This window comes from Chlorocebus sabaeus, chromosome 20 (genome assembly GCF_047675955.1).
Source record: "Chlorocebus sabaeus isolate Y175 chromosome 20, mChlSab1.0.hap1, whole genome shotgun sequence".
Taxonomy (NCBI): domain Eukaryota; kingdom Metazoa; phylum Chordata; class Mammalia; order Primates; family Cercopithecidae; genus Chlorocebus; species Chlorocebus sabaeus.
The window spans coordinates 52651316-52666022 of NC_132923.1; the positions used below are offsets into that span (position 1 = coordinate 52651316).

General features: G+C 33.5%; 1 protein-coding gene across 19 annotated transcripts in view; it reads right to left on the reverse strand.

Moving 5' to 3' along the window:
• PRKACB (protein kinase cAMP-activated catalytic subunit beta) overlaps positions 1 to 14707 on the reverse strand; it is a 167825-nt gene that overhangs the window by 29841 nt on the left and 123277 nt on the right. For all 19 annotated transcript variants that reach the window (XM_007978153.3, XM_073007161.1, XM_007978147.3 and 16 more), the window contains 3 exons: positions 6414 to 6540; positions 5340 to 5435; positions 742 to 864 (listed from right to left, as the gene is read on the reverse strand). In XM_007978153.3, the coding sequence (XP_007976344.1) occupies positions 742 to 864; positions 5340 to 5435; positions 6414 to 6540 (346 nt within the window). The remainder of the gene's footprint in view (positions 1 to 741; positions 865 to 5339; positions 5436 to 6413; positions 6541 to 14707) is intronic.

The following is a 14707-nucleotide window of genomic DNA, read 5'->3' on the forward strand; positions in this document are numbered from 1 at the left end:
TTTCTATTGAATTGAATATGGTCTTTTTAAAAAAAGATCTGAGGTCTGAGTTAAGGCAAGCACAAATGATTGACCCTAAACAAAATACTCTTGAAAGCAAAATTAGAGGTTATAAGTGCAAAAGAAGGAAGGTTTAGAAAGAAATTTACAAAATGTAAAATACTACAACATAGTAAGTCTACTCATGTTCAAGAAAAATTAATGTTATTTCCGTGTTTGCTAAAAACCAATGACAATTATAATCACAATCTATATGAACAATTCTGTTAAAGTCAGTTCTATAAATTTCCATCTTAAAAAGCCTTATTCATTTTGTATTTACTTTTACTTCCAATTTTATAGTATTGGACATAATTAAAACAAGAAGTCTCTCCTGAAAATGGAAGGGCATATAAAGCAGCCCCAAAAACTTTTCTCCATGAAGATAGACGTATGAAATAATAAACTATTTTTATTTATTTGAAGGAATATTGAGAATTATGGCTATGATCCTGTTCTTTGTGGTAAAAATACAAAATACAGAAATTGCTTTACTGTTTTGTTAATTTCTTTATAAAACTGCCCTTTTTTTCTTAGGAAACTGAAATGATTCATTTCTTATGCTATTAAGAGCAGCAACTGTAGATTTTTCTATATTTTTCCCAATGTAGAATAATAATTATGACACAATATAGTTTCAATACATGAAGCTTAAAATTCATGTACAGTAATAAGAGAGGAATAATAAAATATTTTACTTACCTTTCCAGAAACAATCTTTTCATAAATCTGAATTGGTTGGTCTGCAAAGAATGGGGGATAGCCAGCTGCCATTTCATAGATTAGCACTCCTAATGCCCACCAATCCACTGCCTTATTGTAGCCCTGAGATAAATCAACACCAATGTCAACTGTTATTTAAGTTACTCAGAAGAGAATGAAATCAAAGATAATTTCAAAATGATCTGGAAGCATATAAAAAATTTTTTAAAGCAATTGCTGAGCAGCTATTCAGGACAGAATTTAAAAATGAACTAAATGTATCAGGTCAGATTTAAATTAAACAAAGGAGAGGATTTCCAGATATTGAAATTGGATATTAGGAAAGATTATTAAATCTTCTTCCTAAAATGATTAAGAATATTATAGACAATGAAATTTTCTTTATTTCACTGGTATAAGTTAGTTCTTGCTCAATAACAGGAAGGCAGTTAGACCACATTACTTCTTAAGGCCCATTCTAGGCCCAGAATCTTATGAATCAGATTTTCCACAGCATGCCTAAAAAGATCGAAAGTTTTCAAAGAAATAATGGAAACTGGACTACATAGTAAATAGTGAAGTTGACTTCAAAATATTCTACATTTTTGGAGTTAGGAGGGTGAATGTGTTAGGGATAATCCCATCTGCTTCATAGGATTTTGTGAAAGCAAAAAGTTTAATGTAGAATTCAATTAATGTAAATATTTAAGTATACTTTACTTTTGCTATCTACTGTTTTGCTTCCTATCTCTAAAAGGTATGTTTTGTGAGGACTATATCAAATGAAAGGGAGTAATGTGTATAAAAAGTGCTTTGCAAACCAAATGTAAAAATCTAAGGTTATGTTTTTTTTTTTTTTTTCATATTAAGCTTACTAAAATTAAAATCTGGAAGTATTTATAAGAAAATAAATAAGAATAACAGGCTAATATAGTTTATTAACTGTGATCAGTATCAACTGGCACAAGACATTTTTTAACAACCCCAACAACCTGTTCATGAAGAGAAATAAGCTGAATTCTACCCAGATCTATTGTTCTGCCCTCAGAGGTACCCTCTACCATTACGACTCTCCACATTCCACCCTTTTGTCAAAATTTTAGCTTTACAAACTACTTAGTTTTCAAAATTCTAGCAAAAATATAATACTATAATGCTATAGAGATTTTCTTTACCTCTTTTTTCTTTCCTGATACTGTATATATCTTTTTAAGGGAAGGAGTGGTATAATAGGAATAGCACTTTGTTTTCTAGTAGAAATAGGCATTAACTCTTAACTTTTTGATTTATATGTTTAAATTGTGTGCTAATGTTTATAGTAAATGTGTCAGACACAAGTTAATACCCAAGGTATAGAAATCAAAACACATCAATAAGAAAAATGTTAAATTACAATAGACAAATGGGCAAAGGAAATGAACTATTAATTTACAGACACACAAAGAAATACCAAATGGCTATTAACCATTTAAAAAATAAATCAAAAACATGAGAATTAAAACAATGAGAAACAATTTATTACCTATTAAATTAGTAAATATTTTAAAAATGAGTATACCCAGTGATAGTGTTATGAAATAGGCACTATAATACACTAATGGTAGAAGTGTAAAATGGCATAATAACTTTGGAAAGCAATTTGGCAATATGTATCAAAAGCCTTAAAAATGTTCCTACTCCTTGACCCAGTCATTCTACTTCTGGGAATATATGCTAAGGAAATAATGTAAAATATAGAAAAAGCTTTATGTATAAGGATGTTTATCAAAGTTATTTATAATAATAAAAAACAAAAACCAAAAATAAAACCTGAACACTCAACAATAGAAGAGTGGCTAAATACTCTATGGCACATTTGCAAACAAGCCATTAGAATGTTGTTTGTGTGCTTGTTATAATAAAAGTGAAAAACGTCAGAGACAAGACTGTATACATTTACTATGATTTCAACTATGACAACCCAGAAATAAGGCCACACACCTACGACCACCTGATCTTTGACAAAGCTGACAAAACCAAGCAATGGGGAAAAGATTCCCTATTCAATAAATGGTGCTGGGATAAGTGGCTAGCCATATGCAGAAGACTGACGATAGACCCCTTCCTTATACCATATACAAAAATCAGCTCAAGATTGATTAAAGACTTAAATGCAAAACCCAAAGTATAAAAACCTTGGAAGATAACCTAGGCAATGCCATTCTGGACATAGGAATGGACAAAGGTTTCATGATAAAGACACCAAAAGCAATTCCAACAACAGCAAACACTGTCAAGTGGGATCTAATTAAACTGAAGAGATTCTGCACAGCAAAAGAAACTATCAACGGTAAACAGAGAACCTACAGAATGGGAGAAAATATTTGCAAACTATGCACCTGCCAAAAGTCTAATATCCAGCATCTATGCGGATCTTAAACAAATTTACAAAAAACAAACAACCCCATGAAAAGGTGGGCAAAGGACATGAACTGACACTTTCCAAAAGAAGACATACATGTGGCCAACAAAGATATGAAAAAATGCTCAATATCACTTATCATTAGAGAAATGCAAGCAAGTCAAAACCATAATGAGATACCATTCCACACCAGTCAGAATGGCTATTATTAAAAAGTCAAAAAATGGTAGGGCACAGTGGCTCACACCTGTAATCCCAGAACTATGGGAGGCCGAGGAGGGTGGATCACTTGAGGTCGGGAGTTCAAGACCAGTCTGGCCAATATGGTGAAACCCCATGTCTACCAAAATACAAAAATTAGCTGGATGTGGTGGTGCATGCCTGTAGTCCCACCTACTTGGGAGCCTGAGGCAGGAGAATCGCTTGAACTCAGGAGGCAGAGGTTGCAGTGAGCCGAGATCATGCCACTGCACTATAGCCTGGGTGACAGAGCGAGACTCCATCTTCAAAATAAATAAATAGTCAAAAAATAACAGATGCTGGCAAGGTTGCAGAGAAAAGTGAACCCTTAGACACTGTTGGTAGGAGTGTAAATTAGTTCAACCATTGTGGAAAGCAGTATGGAGATTCCTCAAAGAGTTAAAAGCAGAACTACCATTCGACCCAACAATCCCACTACTGGGTATATACTCAGAGGATTATAAATCATTCCATCATAAAGACACATGCATTTGTTTATTCATTGTGGCACTATTCACAATAGCAAAGACATGGAATCAACCTACATGTCCATCAATTGTAGACTAGATAAAGAAAATGTGGTACATATATACTATGGAATACTATAAAGCTATAAAAAGGAATGAGATCATGTCTTTTGCATGAACATGGATGGAGCTGGAGGCTATCATCCTCAGCAAACTAATGCAGGAACAGAAGACTAAATACCACATGTTTTCACTTATAAGTGGGAGCTAAATGATGAGAATTTATGAAGACAACGAAGGAAAAAACAGATGTTGGATTCTACTTGAGAGTGGAGGTAGGGAGGAGGGAGAGGATAAGAAAGATAACTATGGGTATTGGGCTTAATTCCTGAGTGATGAAATAATCTGTACCACAAACCCCCATGACATGAGTTTACCTATGTAACAAACTTCACATGTAACTCCAAACCTAAAATAAAAGCTAAAATGTACATATATATATGAATGTTTTTAAAAAGGCTGCCTCTAGGTTAGTGGGATTACATATAGGTTTTTTTTGGTTGTTTCTTTATATTTTTCTGTATTTTCTAAATTTTGTATAATGAGTATTACTTTTACAATATATACACATTTGTAAAAGTTTTAGTGCTCATTTTGTTGTCACATTATTTGTTAACTGTATTTAAAGAAATGTGTTAACTGCAATGATATTTAGATTATAAAATATCGAGAAGTTATACATTATTTAAATTACAGAAGATAATGAGAGAAAACTTGAAAGAAATCTTTTATTTTAACCCTTCTATAGGTTAGCCATATTTCAATGATCCCATTTGGGAACCACTGAAGCATGTGTCTTATTCCCTTCCTTTTCCTCTCTCCTATTTGTGCCTGGTTATTGTTAGGTTCTTCTTTCTAGATTTCTCCACCAAGAGATGGCAGAGGAAAAGTTAACCATTCTTTTAGATATAGGTACAGTTTCTCTCACCACATTTCACTATTTAGAAAAGTAGAGCTGCCTTCAATACAACTAAAACTATTCAATTGCTGTTAATAGTCCTATTTAAAATTTAAAAACACTTCTCATACATTCCTTTTATTTAACTGGTAAATTTGAAAAAGAAAGAATGGACAACTAGTACATATCATCTCTAGATTTACCTCTTGGTATAATCCAGAGCAAGTCTTCTCTACTCTCCTGTTACTAGGAATAATTAAGAAAAGACTATGTTTTTGGTTGCAAAACATGGATCTAGAGGTCATATTTATTCATATTATTTCTCTAAGACCCAGAGTTAAAATTGACAGAGGTTTAGGATTAGTGGTAGATGCTAAATAGTAATTTTTTAGTAATCATGCACAAATAGATTTAAATTCATAACTCAGATCAAATTAAAAATGTAAAATTAGATCAATAAACTTTTTACAAAAGTCCATAGGGATGCATGACTCATATTTCTACCTCTTACGTATTGATATTATGAATATACCTTGCTGAGAATTATTTCTGGAGCCAAATACTCTGGAGTTCCACATAATGTCCAAGTTCTGCCTTTAACTCTTTTGGCAAACCCAAAGTCTGTGACCTATAAAAGAAAAAAAGAATATTAGTGAAAATGTATTACCTCACAATAAATGTGTTTATTGAACCTAAATTGAAAGTTTAAAATTCAAATTGAAAGTATGAAAGAAACGGAAAAAATAATTAAGTCCATGTAATTGAAATTCATTAATGAATAGTTAGTGAATGAAGGTTTAAACACTCCAAGTTGGAAATCCTTCCTCAACACAAAGGAACAAATTAATAACAACAAAACCCTTTTCAGTCATTATTATAAGATCCTAGACCCAAGGAATAAAAAAGTGAAAATAAAAGGTAAAAATAAACAGCATTAATAAAAATGAAACAATGCTAAATGTCTGCCTTACCCCAATATGTCCTCTGCCATTAATTGCACCATCAGAAGTGTAAAAATGTCAATGGGAGAATCTATTGATAATTGTGTAAAAAGAAATGCTCCCACTTTATTAGTAGTAGAAGTGAAAAGAAAATGTTTCTACGAGTTCAGTATTGGTAGTCAGGGATCCTTTGGCAGTTATATTGTAGTCATAAAGGGCATGGACTCTGGGATCAGACTGCCTAGGTTCAAATTCTGACTACCATTTACTGGCTAAATGACCTTGCCGTGCCTTAGTTTTGTTAATCTTAAAATGAAGATAACAGTGGTATTTCCACTTCATAGGTTTATCAGGATTAAAGAAATAATACATGTAAAACACTTGGAATATGCCTGGCAGTAATAACTGCTCACAGATTTAGCTATTAATATCTCCTTATGCAAGAGGCTATACTCAGTTCACAGCTATAGATTAAGGGAGATACAAACAGGTTCCTTTCATAATAGGATTTTTGCTTCTCTGTAATAGCAGCGAAACTCTGAGCTCTACTTAAACTGTTAGGAATAATTGTCTTCAAAAAAAAAATCCAGGTTGGGGTTACATACATGCAATGTCTTGCCTAGTATTTTCTCAAATACATTATACAGAATGTGTTAAAGTCATACCTGGATATAGCCTTGATGGTCAATTAAGAGATTTTCAGGTTTTAGATCTCTGTAGATGAGGTCTAGTGAATGGAGGTACTCGAATGTTAGCACTATCTGAGCTGCATAGAACCGGGCATGGGGTTCACTGCAAAGAAATAAAAACATTGATTTTCTGTAAAAATGAGTTAATACATTCTAATTAGTAGATTATACATAAAAACCAATACGAAGTAGAGGTACTTTGGGAACAAAAAGTATTTTTAAAAAATGTATGTAAAGAATCTTGTTACTTTTCAAATTTATTAAATTTCTATATGGTGTTCAAATAACATTCTGATAAATTTATGGGGAAGCACACGTTGAGGAAAAATATAAACCTAAAATAGTTATCTCACTGTGAATCATTATAGCCTATATTTGAATATATTGATGTCTTTCTAATTATGTCTGATCTTGAGAATGACTGGAAAGCAAATATGCCGATTGAAGTGTCTATCAGGGCCACTGCTATAGTGGCTCCATCTACTTTTCTCACAAATTTCAAGTGTTCATAGAATTTCCCTACATAGAAGTTCTTTAGCTGCATTCATCTGCAGATTAATGCCATTTTACCCACTTTGTAATAGTTCCTGTTACAAAAATGACATGTGCTCATTATGGAAAAATATCATAAAATATCGATGAAGAAGGATGAATACTCATAATCCCATTCAGAAACCATAGAAACGACCTTGGCATCAGGATTTCCAAATCTTCTACTATGCTTGTTTACATAGACAGACATAAGAATAATCTCTATGTTAGTGTAAATATGTACAGTTCTTTAATGTATATATTAGATTAATAGATCAGTGTAATTTTGATGTCACAATCTGAAAAATTCAAAAGGATATACCAATTTTCTGAGTTTCTAATTTATCTTCTAATGCATTACTTGAATTCTACTAATCTGCCTGATAAATTGCAATGCCTTTCAGATTTGTTTCCTCAGTGAACAACCTTAACTATGAATAGAATTTCCCTCAAGATGGTTGGTATGAATTTGATCTGGTAGTAACAGAAATACAAATTCCAACAAAAGATTATATGTGCTGCCTTTTTTGCTTGTCACTGCATTTCCCAAGTGCTCAGTAAATATTTGTTGAAAGAATGCATATGTAAAGAAAAATGCTTTTGGGGAGCAAAATTCTATAATACCCTTCCAGTTTCTGCTTCATCCCAACACTGTCAATCTGCATTGTATGCCAAATGACAAGGAATGCGGAGAACATTGTAAGCAGAGATTAAAATAATCATTCTGGTCATTGCAACATTTATGCTTAAACTGGGAAACATTTGACCTGGGAGGTCCCCTCTTATTTTCTCCATGCACCTGTAAACATAAAATGCCATTAATATTATTACTTTTTACTTATAAAATATTAATTTCCATATGCTGGTGTTTAATTGGAGGAATACATACATTACATAGATCTATAATAAAATTCTTTTTTTTCTTGCTCTGTTGCCAGGCTGGAGTGCTGTAGCATGATCACTGCAGCCTCAAACTCCTGGGCTCATGCAATCTCCCCACCTCAGTCTACCAAGTAGCTGGGACTACAGTTGCACACCGCCATACCCAGCTAATTTTGTGTGTGTGTGTGTGTGTGTGTGTGCATGGGGTGGTTTGTCATGTTGCCCAGGCTGGTTTTGAACTCCTGAGCTCAAGTGATCCACCTGCCTGAGCCTCCCAAAGTGCTGCGATTACAGGCTTACATAAGCCACTGTGCTCTGCCTCTAATCACATTCTTGAAAGGTGAAAGTAAAATATTCCAAGTGCAAAGTGTTATTGGGTATTTCTACTTAATATTGAATGTAGGAAGACAATGGTAAGGGCTAATGCTGTAGCAGTTTTAAGTCCAGACAGCTTTAAGTAGAGAATTCAAATGACTCATTTGATTCTGATTAAAGCCATGCTAAACAATAACTCATATTCCTACTGCCTCAAAACTTCTAAGACGGACATTGCAATCGTTCAAGTGTATATGTAGTACTTGTGAAAGATGAGAAAAGACAAGTGTCTCAGTGTGAATTCCTTCAACCAACTTGCTGTCCTTTTAGTACCAAGTCAAGTATTAAAGACTCAATATCAAAGAGTACTAAGACAGTGAGGAGTTGCAAAGAAAAGAAGTTACCAATTATATAAAGTTAACACAAACTTTTTTGAGAACAGGTTCAGGTGTGGTACTTTAGTGTAAAACTTTAAATAACCGTAAGGCAATATGAGGATTCTGCTTGAACAAGAGGCAGTAGGAGAGAGAGGACGATAGGAGAGGAAAGAAAATTCTCAAAGATAAGCAGAAGCTACTTTGCACAGTGCCTGACACTATATTAATTATATTAGTTGCCCTGTACATATTAAGTCAATAAATGAATCTTGGCTTAGGCCTCAGGTAATTAAAATGACTTCAATGTTTGCTCATTACCTGATATCATCTTGCGATATTCTGAGTCTGCCACCATCATTTTATGAATCAAATTACCATCATCAGTTCTGTTTCAGTTCATACTTGTGTTTTAGTTATGCCAATATTTAATAATGAAAGTTAATTGTATAAGTTGGGTCGTTTTTGTCATACCCAACTAAATCAGAGTTGAGGGGCTGGGGCAATAAAGCACTCAGAGCACACAGCACCTACTCCAATAATTAAATTTTCCATATGCCTAGCTGCTAAAGCTTCCTGCTGTAACCTGAAGCCAGTTTTATTTAATAGCTACTGAAACAACCTGTTGTGACTCTAAGACTAGTTTGAACCCACCACCATCACTCACCAATCACAGCTTGCCAGCTCCCCAAAACTTTGCTAGTGCCAATGAACTTTGTTCCAAAATGTATTCTCTCTCCTTTTTATAAAACTTCTAACCTTCTTATTGTTCTTCAGTCACACCAAAGACCACCTGGTCTGTGTGATGCCTTGCATTGCAATTCTTGCTTCCCAAATAAAATATCAAATCTAGAGATTTGCCTCTATATTTTAATTTTGACTTTGATATACTTGGTGTCAGAAGTGGGATCCTAAAGCTGACTTACTTCAGGGAGAATCACTGGCCCTGGGAACTATAGCATGAAGTACCCCCACTGGAGCCCTTTCAGTCCTGCTGCTTCTGGGGAGTCCCCTCTTTTCCCCTTAGTGAGTCTCTTTTGGACTAAACTCTTAATTTTGGTTGAGTTCTGTTTTATTTGGGATTTGGCTGGGAAGGGGTCTTTCTCTTTCCCCCTCCTGTTTGAGAGGGGTCTTTTGCCTCCTGGTTGACTGATGTCCTCTTGGGGAGGGTTATTTTCCCCCTGTTGACTTCAGCGGTAAGGATTAGACCTCAGTTTTGAGGTTTGGATGAGGGTACTTCCCCTTCATTTGGAGAAGGCTTATTGTTCTTCCTGGTAAGGACATACTTTATTTTCTGTTGGTGCTTGTGTTTATTTGGACTTATGTATTCAGCACTTGTGTTTAATTGGCTCTTATGTATTTGGCATTAAACCGAATCACCTAAATATATTTAGTTAAAAATAGGCTCTCAAAGTTTAAAGGCATGCCCAGATATTTTCTGAGACTCGAGCTGGTAACATGTTCAAACATTATAGGAATCATTCAAACAGTCTGTTGTTCTTACAACAAAACTAAAAGACCATGGTGATAAAACCATATACTCCAAATAAGACTCATATCACAACCGATATCCTAAGGCTAATAAAAATTTCAGGACTCAGACATTGCCTTGCTACAAAATACTGTCTCAAAGCTAGTGGAGACAAGTTCCTTTCTGGAGCTTTTCCCTCCACTTTTACAATTCCTCTTCTTCATCCTAATATAGACTAAATTCTCTTTTCTCAAAACTCCTCAGCTATTTTGACATATTATTTAAGTAAAAACACTTGAAAATCATCAGATAAAAAAGATAATCATCTTGATTTTCATGCTGTTTTGGTTTTAAGATAAAATTCCAATGTAAAGGACACTGTCTCTATACTAAAAGAAATGGCAACAACCTTATCTTCAGGGACAAAGAATTGAGACAAGAAAATATTGTACAGACCTAGTTCGAATAACTATCATTTGGGTGTCCTCACATAATTCATTCACATTTTCTCAGTTAACAATTCTTTGTCTAATCCAGCATATTGTCAATTGACTCAAACTAGTCTACCTATAATTTATTTCACAGACTTCATAATATTACCTATTTAAAAAAAGCTTAATGTTAAGCCTCATCCCGTTTTGTTAGAAAAATAATTTTGATCTAGTTCTCTTTTTATAAACTGATGGGTTTATTGTTTTACTATCTCATGACTAAAGTTCTAAAATAAAAGCTGTAATATTTTTATTTATACATTTGTATAGGTGTTTAGATGTTTTTATGCATATGTACATATATGGTATGCTGTGTCTATATAATAAAATCTGACATAGTTATCTAGAAATCCCTTAAGGAATTCTATTTGGATAAATGGGTGCTAATATACAATATTTTAGTTCACATGACTTAAGTACATCTTTGATAAATTAATTGGTTTTTAAATTAGTTTTTAAAGTTTATATTTTAGATTCAGAGGGTACATGTGCAGGTTTGTTACATGGGCATATTGGATGATCCTGAGGTTTGGGGTATGAATGTTTCTATCATCCAGGTAGTGGGCATAGCACCCATGCGTAATTTTTCAGACCATGTTCTCCTCCCTCCATCTCCTCTCTAGTAGTCCCCAGTGTCTACTGTTTCCATCTTTATGTACATGTACACTCAATGTTTAGCTCCCACTTAAAAGTAAAAACATGAAATATTTGGATTTTTGTTCTTGTGTTAATTCACTTAGGATAATGACCTCCAGCAGCTTCTATGTTGCTGCAAAGGACATGATTTCATTCTTTTTATGGATGCATACTATTCCATGGTGTATATATACCACATTTAACTTGAAGGCAGCTGCAGAGAAATGTCAGGTCACTTACAGAGGGAATTCCATCAGGTGCATCTGATGGACCTCTCAGCTTATACCTTACAATCTGAAAGAGATTGGGGCCTATTTTCAGCATCCTCAAAGAAAAGAAATTTCATCTAAGAATTGAATATCCCACTAAATTAAGCTGCATAAGTGAAGGAGAAATAAAATCTTTCTCAGACAAGCAAACACTAAGGGAATTCATTACCACCAGATCAGCCTTACAAGTGGTCCTTAAGGGAGTCCTAAACATGGAAATGAAAGATGAATACCTGCTACCACAAAAACACGCTTAAGCTCATAGCCCACAGATAATAAAAAGCAACTACACAATCAAGTCTGCAAAGCAGTCAGCTGGTAATATAATGACAGGATCAAAATCTCACATATCACTACTAACACCGAATGTAAATGGTCTAAATGATCCACTTAAAAGGCAGAGAGAGGCAAGCTGGATAAAAAGAAAAGTCCCAACTGTCTGCTCTCTTCAAGAGGCCCATCTCACCTGTAGACACTCACAAGCTCAAAGTAAAGGGATGGGGAAAGAACTACCATGGAAACGGAAAACAAAAAAGAACAGGAGGCTATTCTTACATACAATAAAATGGAACTTAAATGATAAGGAAAGACAAAGAAGGGCATTACATAAAGATCAAGGGTTCAATTCAACAAGACTTAACTATACTAAAAAATTATTAATAAAATAAAATTAGAAATGTCTTCAAAATTGTCAACATAGATTTTTGCCTAGATTTCCTGGTCAGAGAGTTTTATATTTGCCTCTAATAAATTTCTTAAGGTCCTAAAGCTATAAACCCAGACTAAAACAAAAGGATCTTTGTATAATAAATAAGATTAATTTAATATTAGTGATTTAATAAACATCTGTATCTTCTGAGTTATTGATAGAAAAGTCATGTATCTAACTTTAAATTCTTATTTAGGTAAACATTTGATATTAACAGGCTATAAAATTGGCTAATAAAAATAACTTAAAATAATGACTCTGCCTAATATCTCAATTTTCATAGGTAATCCAGGCATAATTAATAAAAATGAATAAATTAGGTGAATGTAAATTAAATAAACATTTATAAATAAACTATTCATGTAAATTTAAAGTCTTACAGTTATGTTATATTAAACTAAATAATAAGATACCTATTAGATGTCTGGGCCATATCAAAATAAGATTAAAAACTAAAACAAATTACTAAATAAATACAAATCCCTTGTTGGGTTTTTAAATTTTATAAATTTTAAGTATATTGAGGTATAGTAGGCAAAATATGTATATAAGAAACAATTATGTTGTATGAAAAGTATATTAGGTGGTAAATATTTTTCCTAAAGTAAAATGATTGTCTGTTCCAAAAACAGAGGAAGAAGAAAAGGAAAATTATAAGATTAATACTGGGGGTTTGGAAAAATGAAAGGATGGGCCATATGAAAGAAGTTTTATGTGTAAATCATTAGGGAAAGAAATTGGAAAGGAAAATTGTTTACATGTTTTTCTAAAAATTAATGATTGGTGTCAAGGACCAGAGTCTGGCTCTCTATATTTAAAACAACAAAGCTTTCTTGAAGTATTCATCTACTCTCAATAATATTGCAAAAGGTTGTGATTTTTAATTATAAAATCTGTTTCTTTGACAGCCATCTTCCCAAGTGCAGTTTCTATTTCTGCCACATTTCTTCCTGAGATCTAATTAATTTCCCTAGTTTTAGGTTTGAAATGCTGTCCTCTTCACTGAAAATAGTAATTCCATTTCTTTTTTTTTTTTTTGAGACGGAGTCTGGCTCTGTCACCCAGGCTGGAGTGCAGTGGCCGGATCTCTGCTCACCGCAAGCTCCTCCTCCCGGGTTTACGCCATTCTCCTGCCTCAGCCTCCGGAGTAGCTGGGACTACAGGCGCCCGCCACCTCGCCCGGCTAGTTTTTTTGTACTTTTTAGTAGAGACGGGGTTTCACCGTGTTAGCCAGGATGGTCTCGATCTCCTGACCTCGTGATCCGCCCGTCTCGGTCTCCCAAAGTGCTGGGATTACAGGCTTGAGCCACCGCGCCCGGCCGTAATTCCATTTCTTGAGGTAAAGTTTTCCTTTTGAAATTTATATTTCAGAAGTTCGACTTTTGCTGTATCACACTACACATGATTTGAAGGTCATACATCCCCTTCTTTTTCTTGAAAAGGTATATCTTTTTGCTTGGCTGGGGTGATAACTCTCTCCTTCAACCCTTTTCCTCAACTCCTAGAACTTTTTTTTTTTTTCCAGTTTGAACTCTGTTATGGGCTGATGCTGAAATGTTTATCTGAAAGGCCTAGAAAAGCAATGTTTTCTTCCAGTATAATTTGAATCTATATTCTTGGCTCTTCTTGATATGTTTGTATTATTTCATGTAACCAGGAAGTTTCTCATGCTGTTACTGACAACCATGTATTTCCCTGCTCAAGATAGTCTTCTTCTTGTTCATATTTTTCTATAATACAATGTACACTCTTAACCCTGGACACATTCTTCCTATGTCTGATTAAATTCAAGTACTCAGTCAACTTTCAGGTGATTGATAATTTCTTTAATGGAAAGCTCTAAATGAGAAAAAGAAATATGAAAAAATGAGCATACTGCAGAAGATTTTTCTTTACCATTTTGGTAATTTGTCTAAAAAACTAGATTTTATATTTTATCAAGATAATATCCTATGTTGTCTTTATCAGGTTCTTCATTACTCAGAAAAACTGAGCTTTAAAATAATAAAAGTTTTTACGTTCATATAACTTTCTGTATTATATCTGATGTCTTTTGATTATCACTCTGGTTAAATAAATGACTCTTATTTTACAGTGACCTGTTACTCTGTTTTGACCAAGTGTTTTGAGTCTTTAAAGATGTTTAACAAAATTCCCAAAAATCAAATCCTAAATTAAGTGTTCTTAATCTAGAATTAGCTTTGGGATTTTCCAGCTGGGCCCTTGGAAAACATTCGAAGACATAGAGATCATCTTGCAGACATATTAAACAATTAGATTTATTTTTAAATTATATAAGAGACATTGTATAAATGATGTGATACTAGCTCTTTTAGTTGCATTTATGGCTATGTTGTTCATATGAATGTTTCAAAAATTATATAAATTCATAGAAATTAATGTTATTCATAATTCTGGTTATTGCCTTAAAATGCTAGCTATAATAGAAATAACTAAGTTTACTAGTTAACTGTAAACTTTCATCAGATTTTTACCCATGGCTATTCTAGATTATTGTCATCCAGAGTTATTATTTTGAATTCTCAAAATTATTTACAATTAGATTCATAGAAAAGACCCCAATAAGTACTC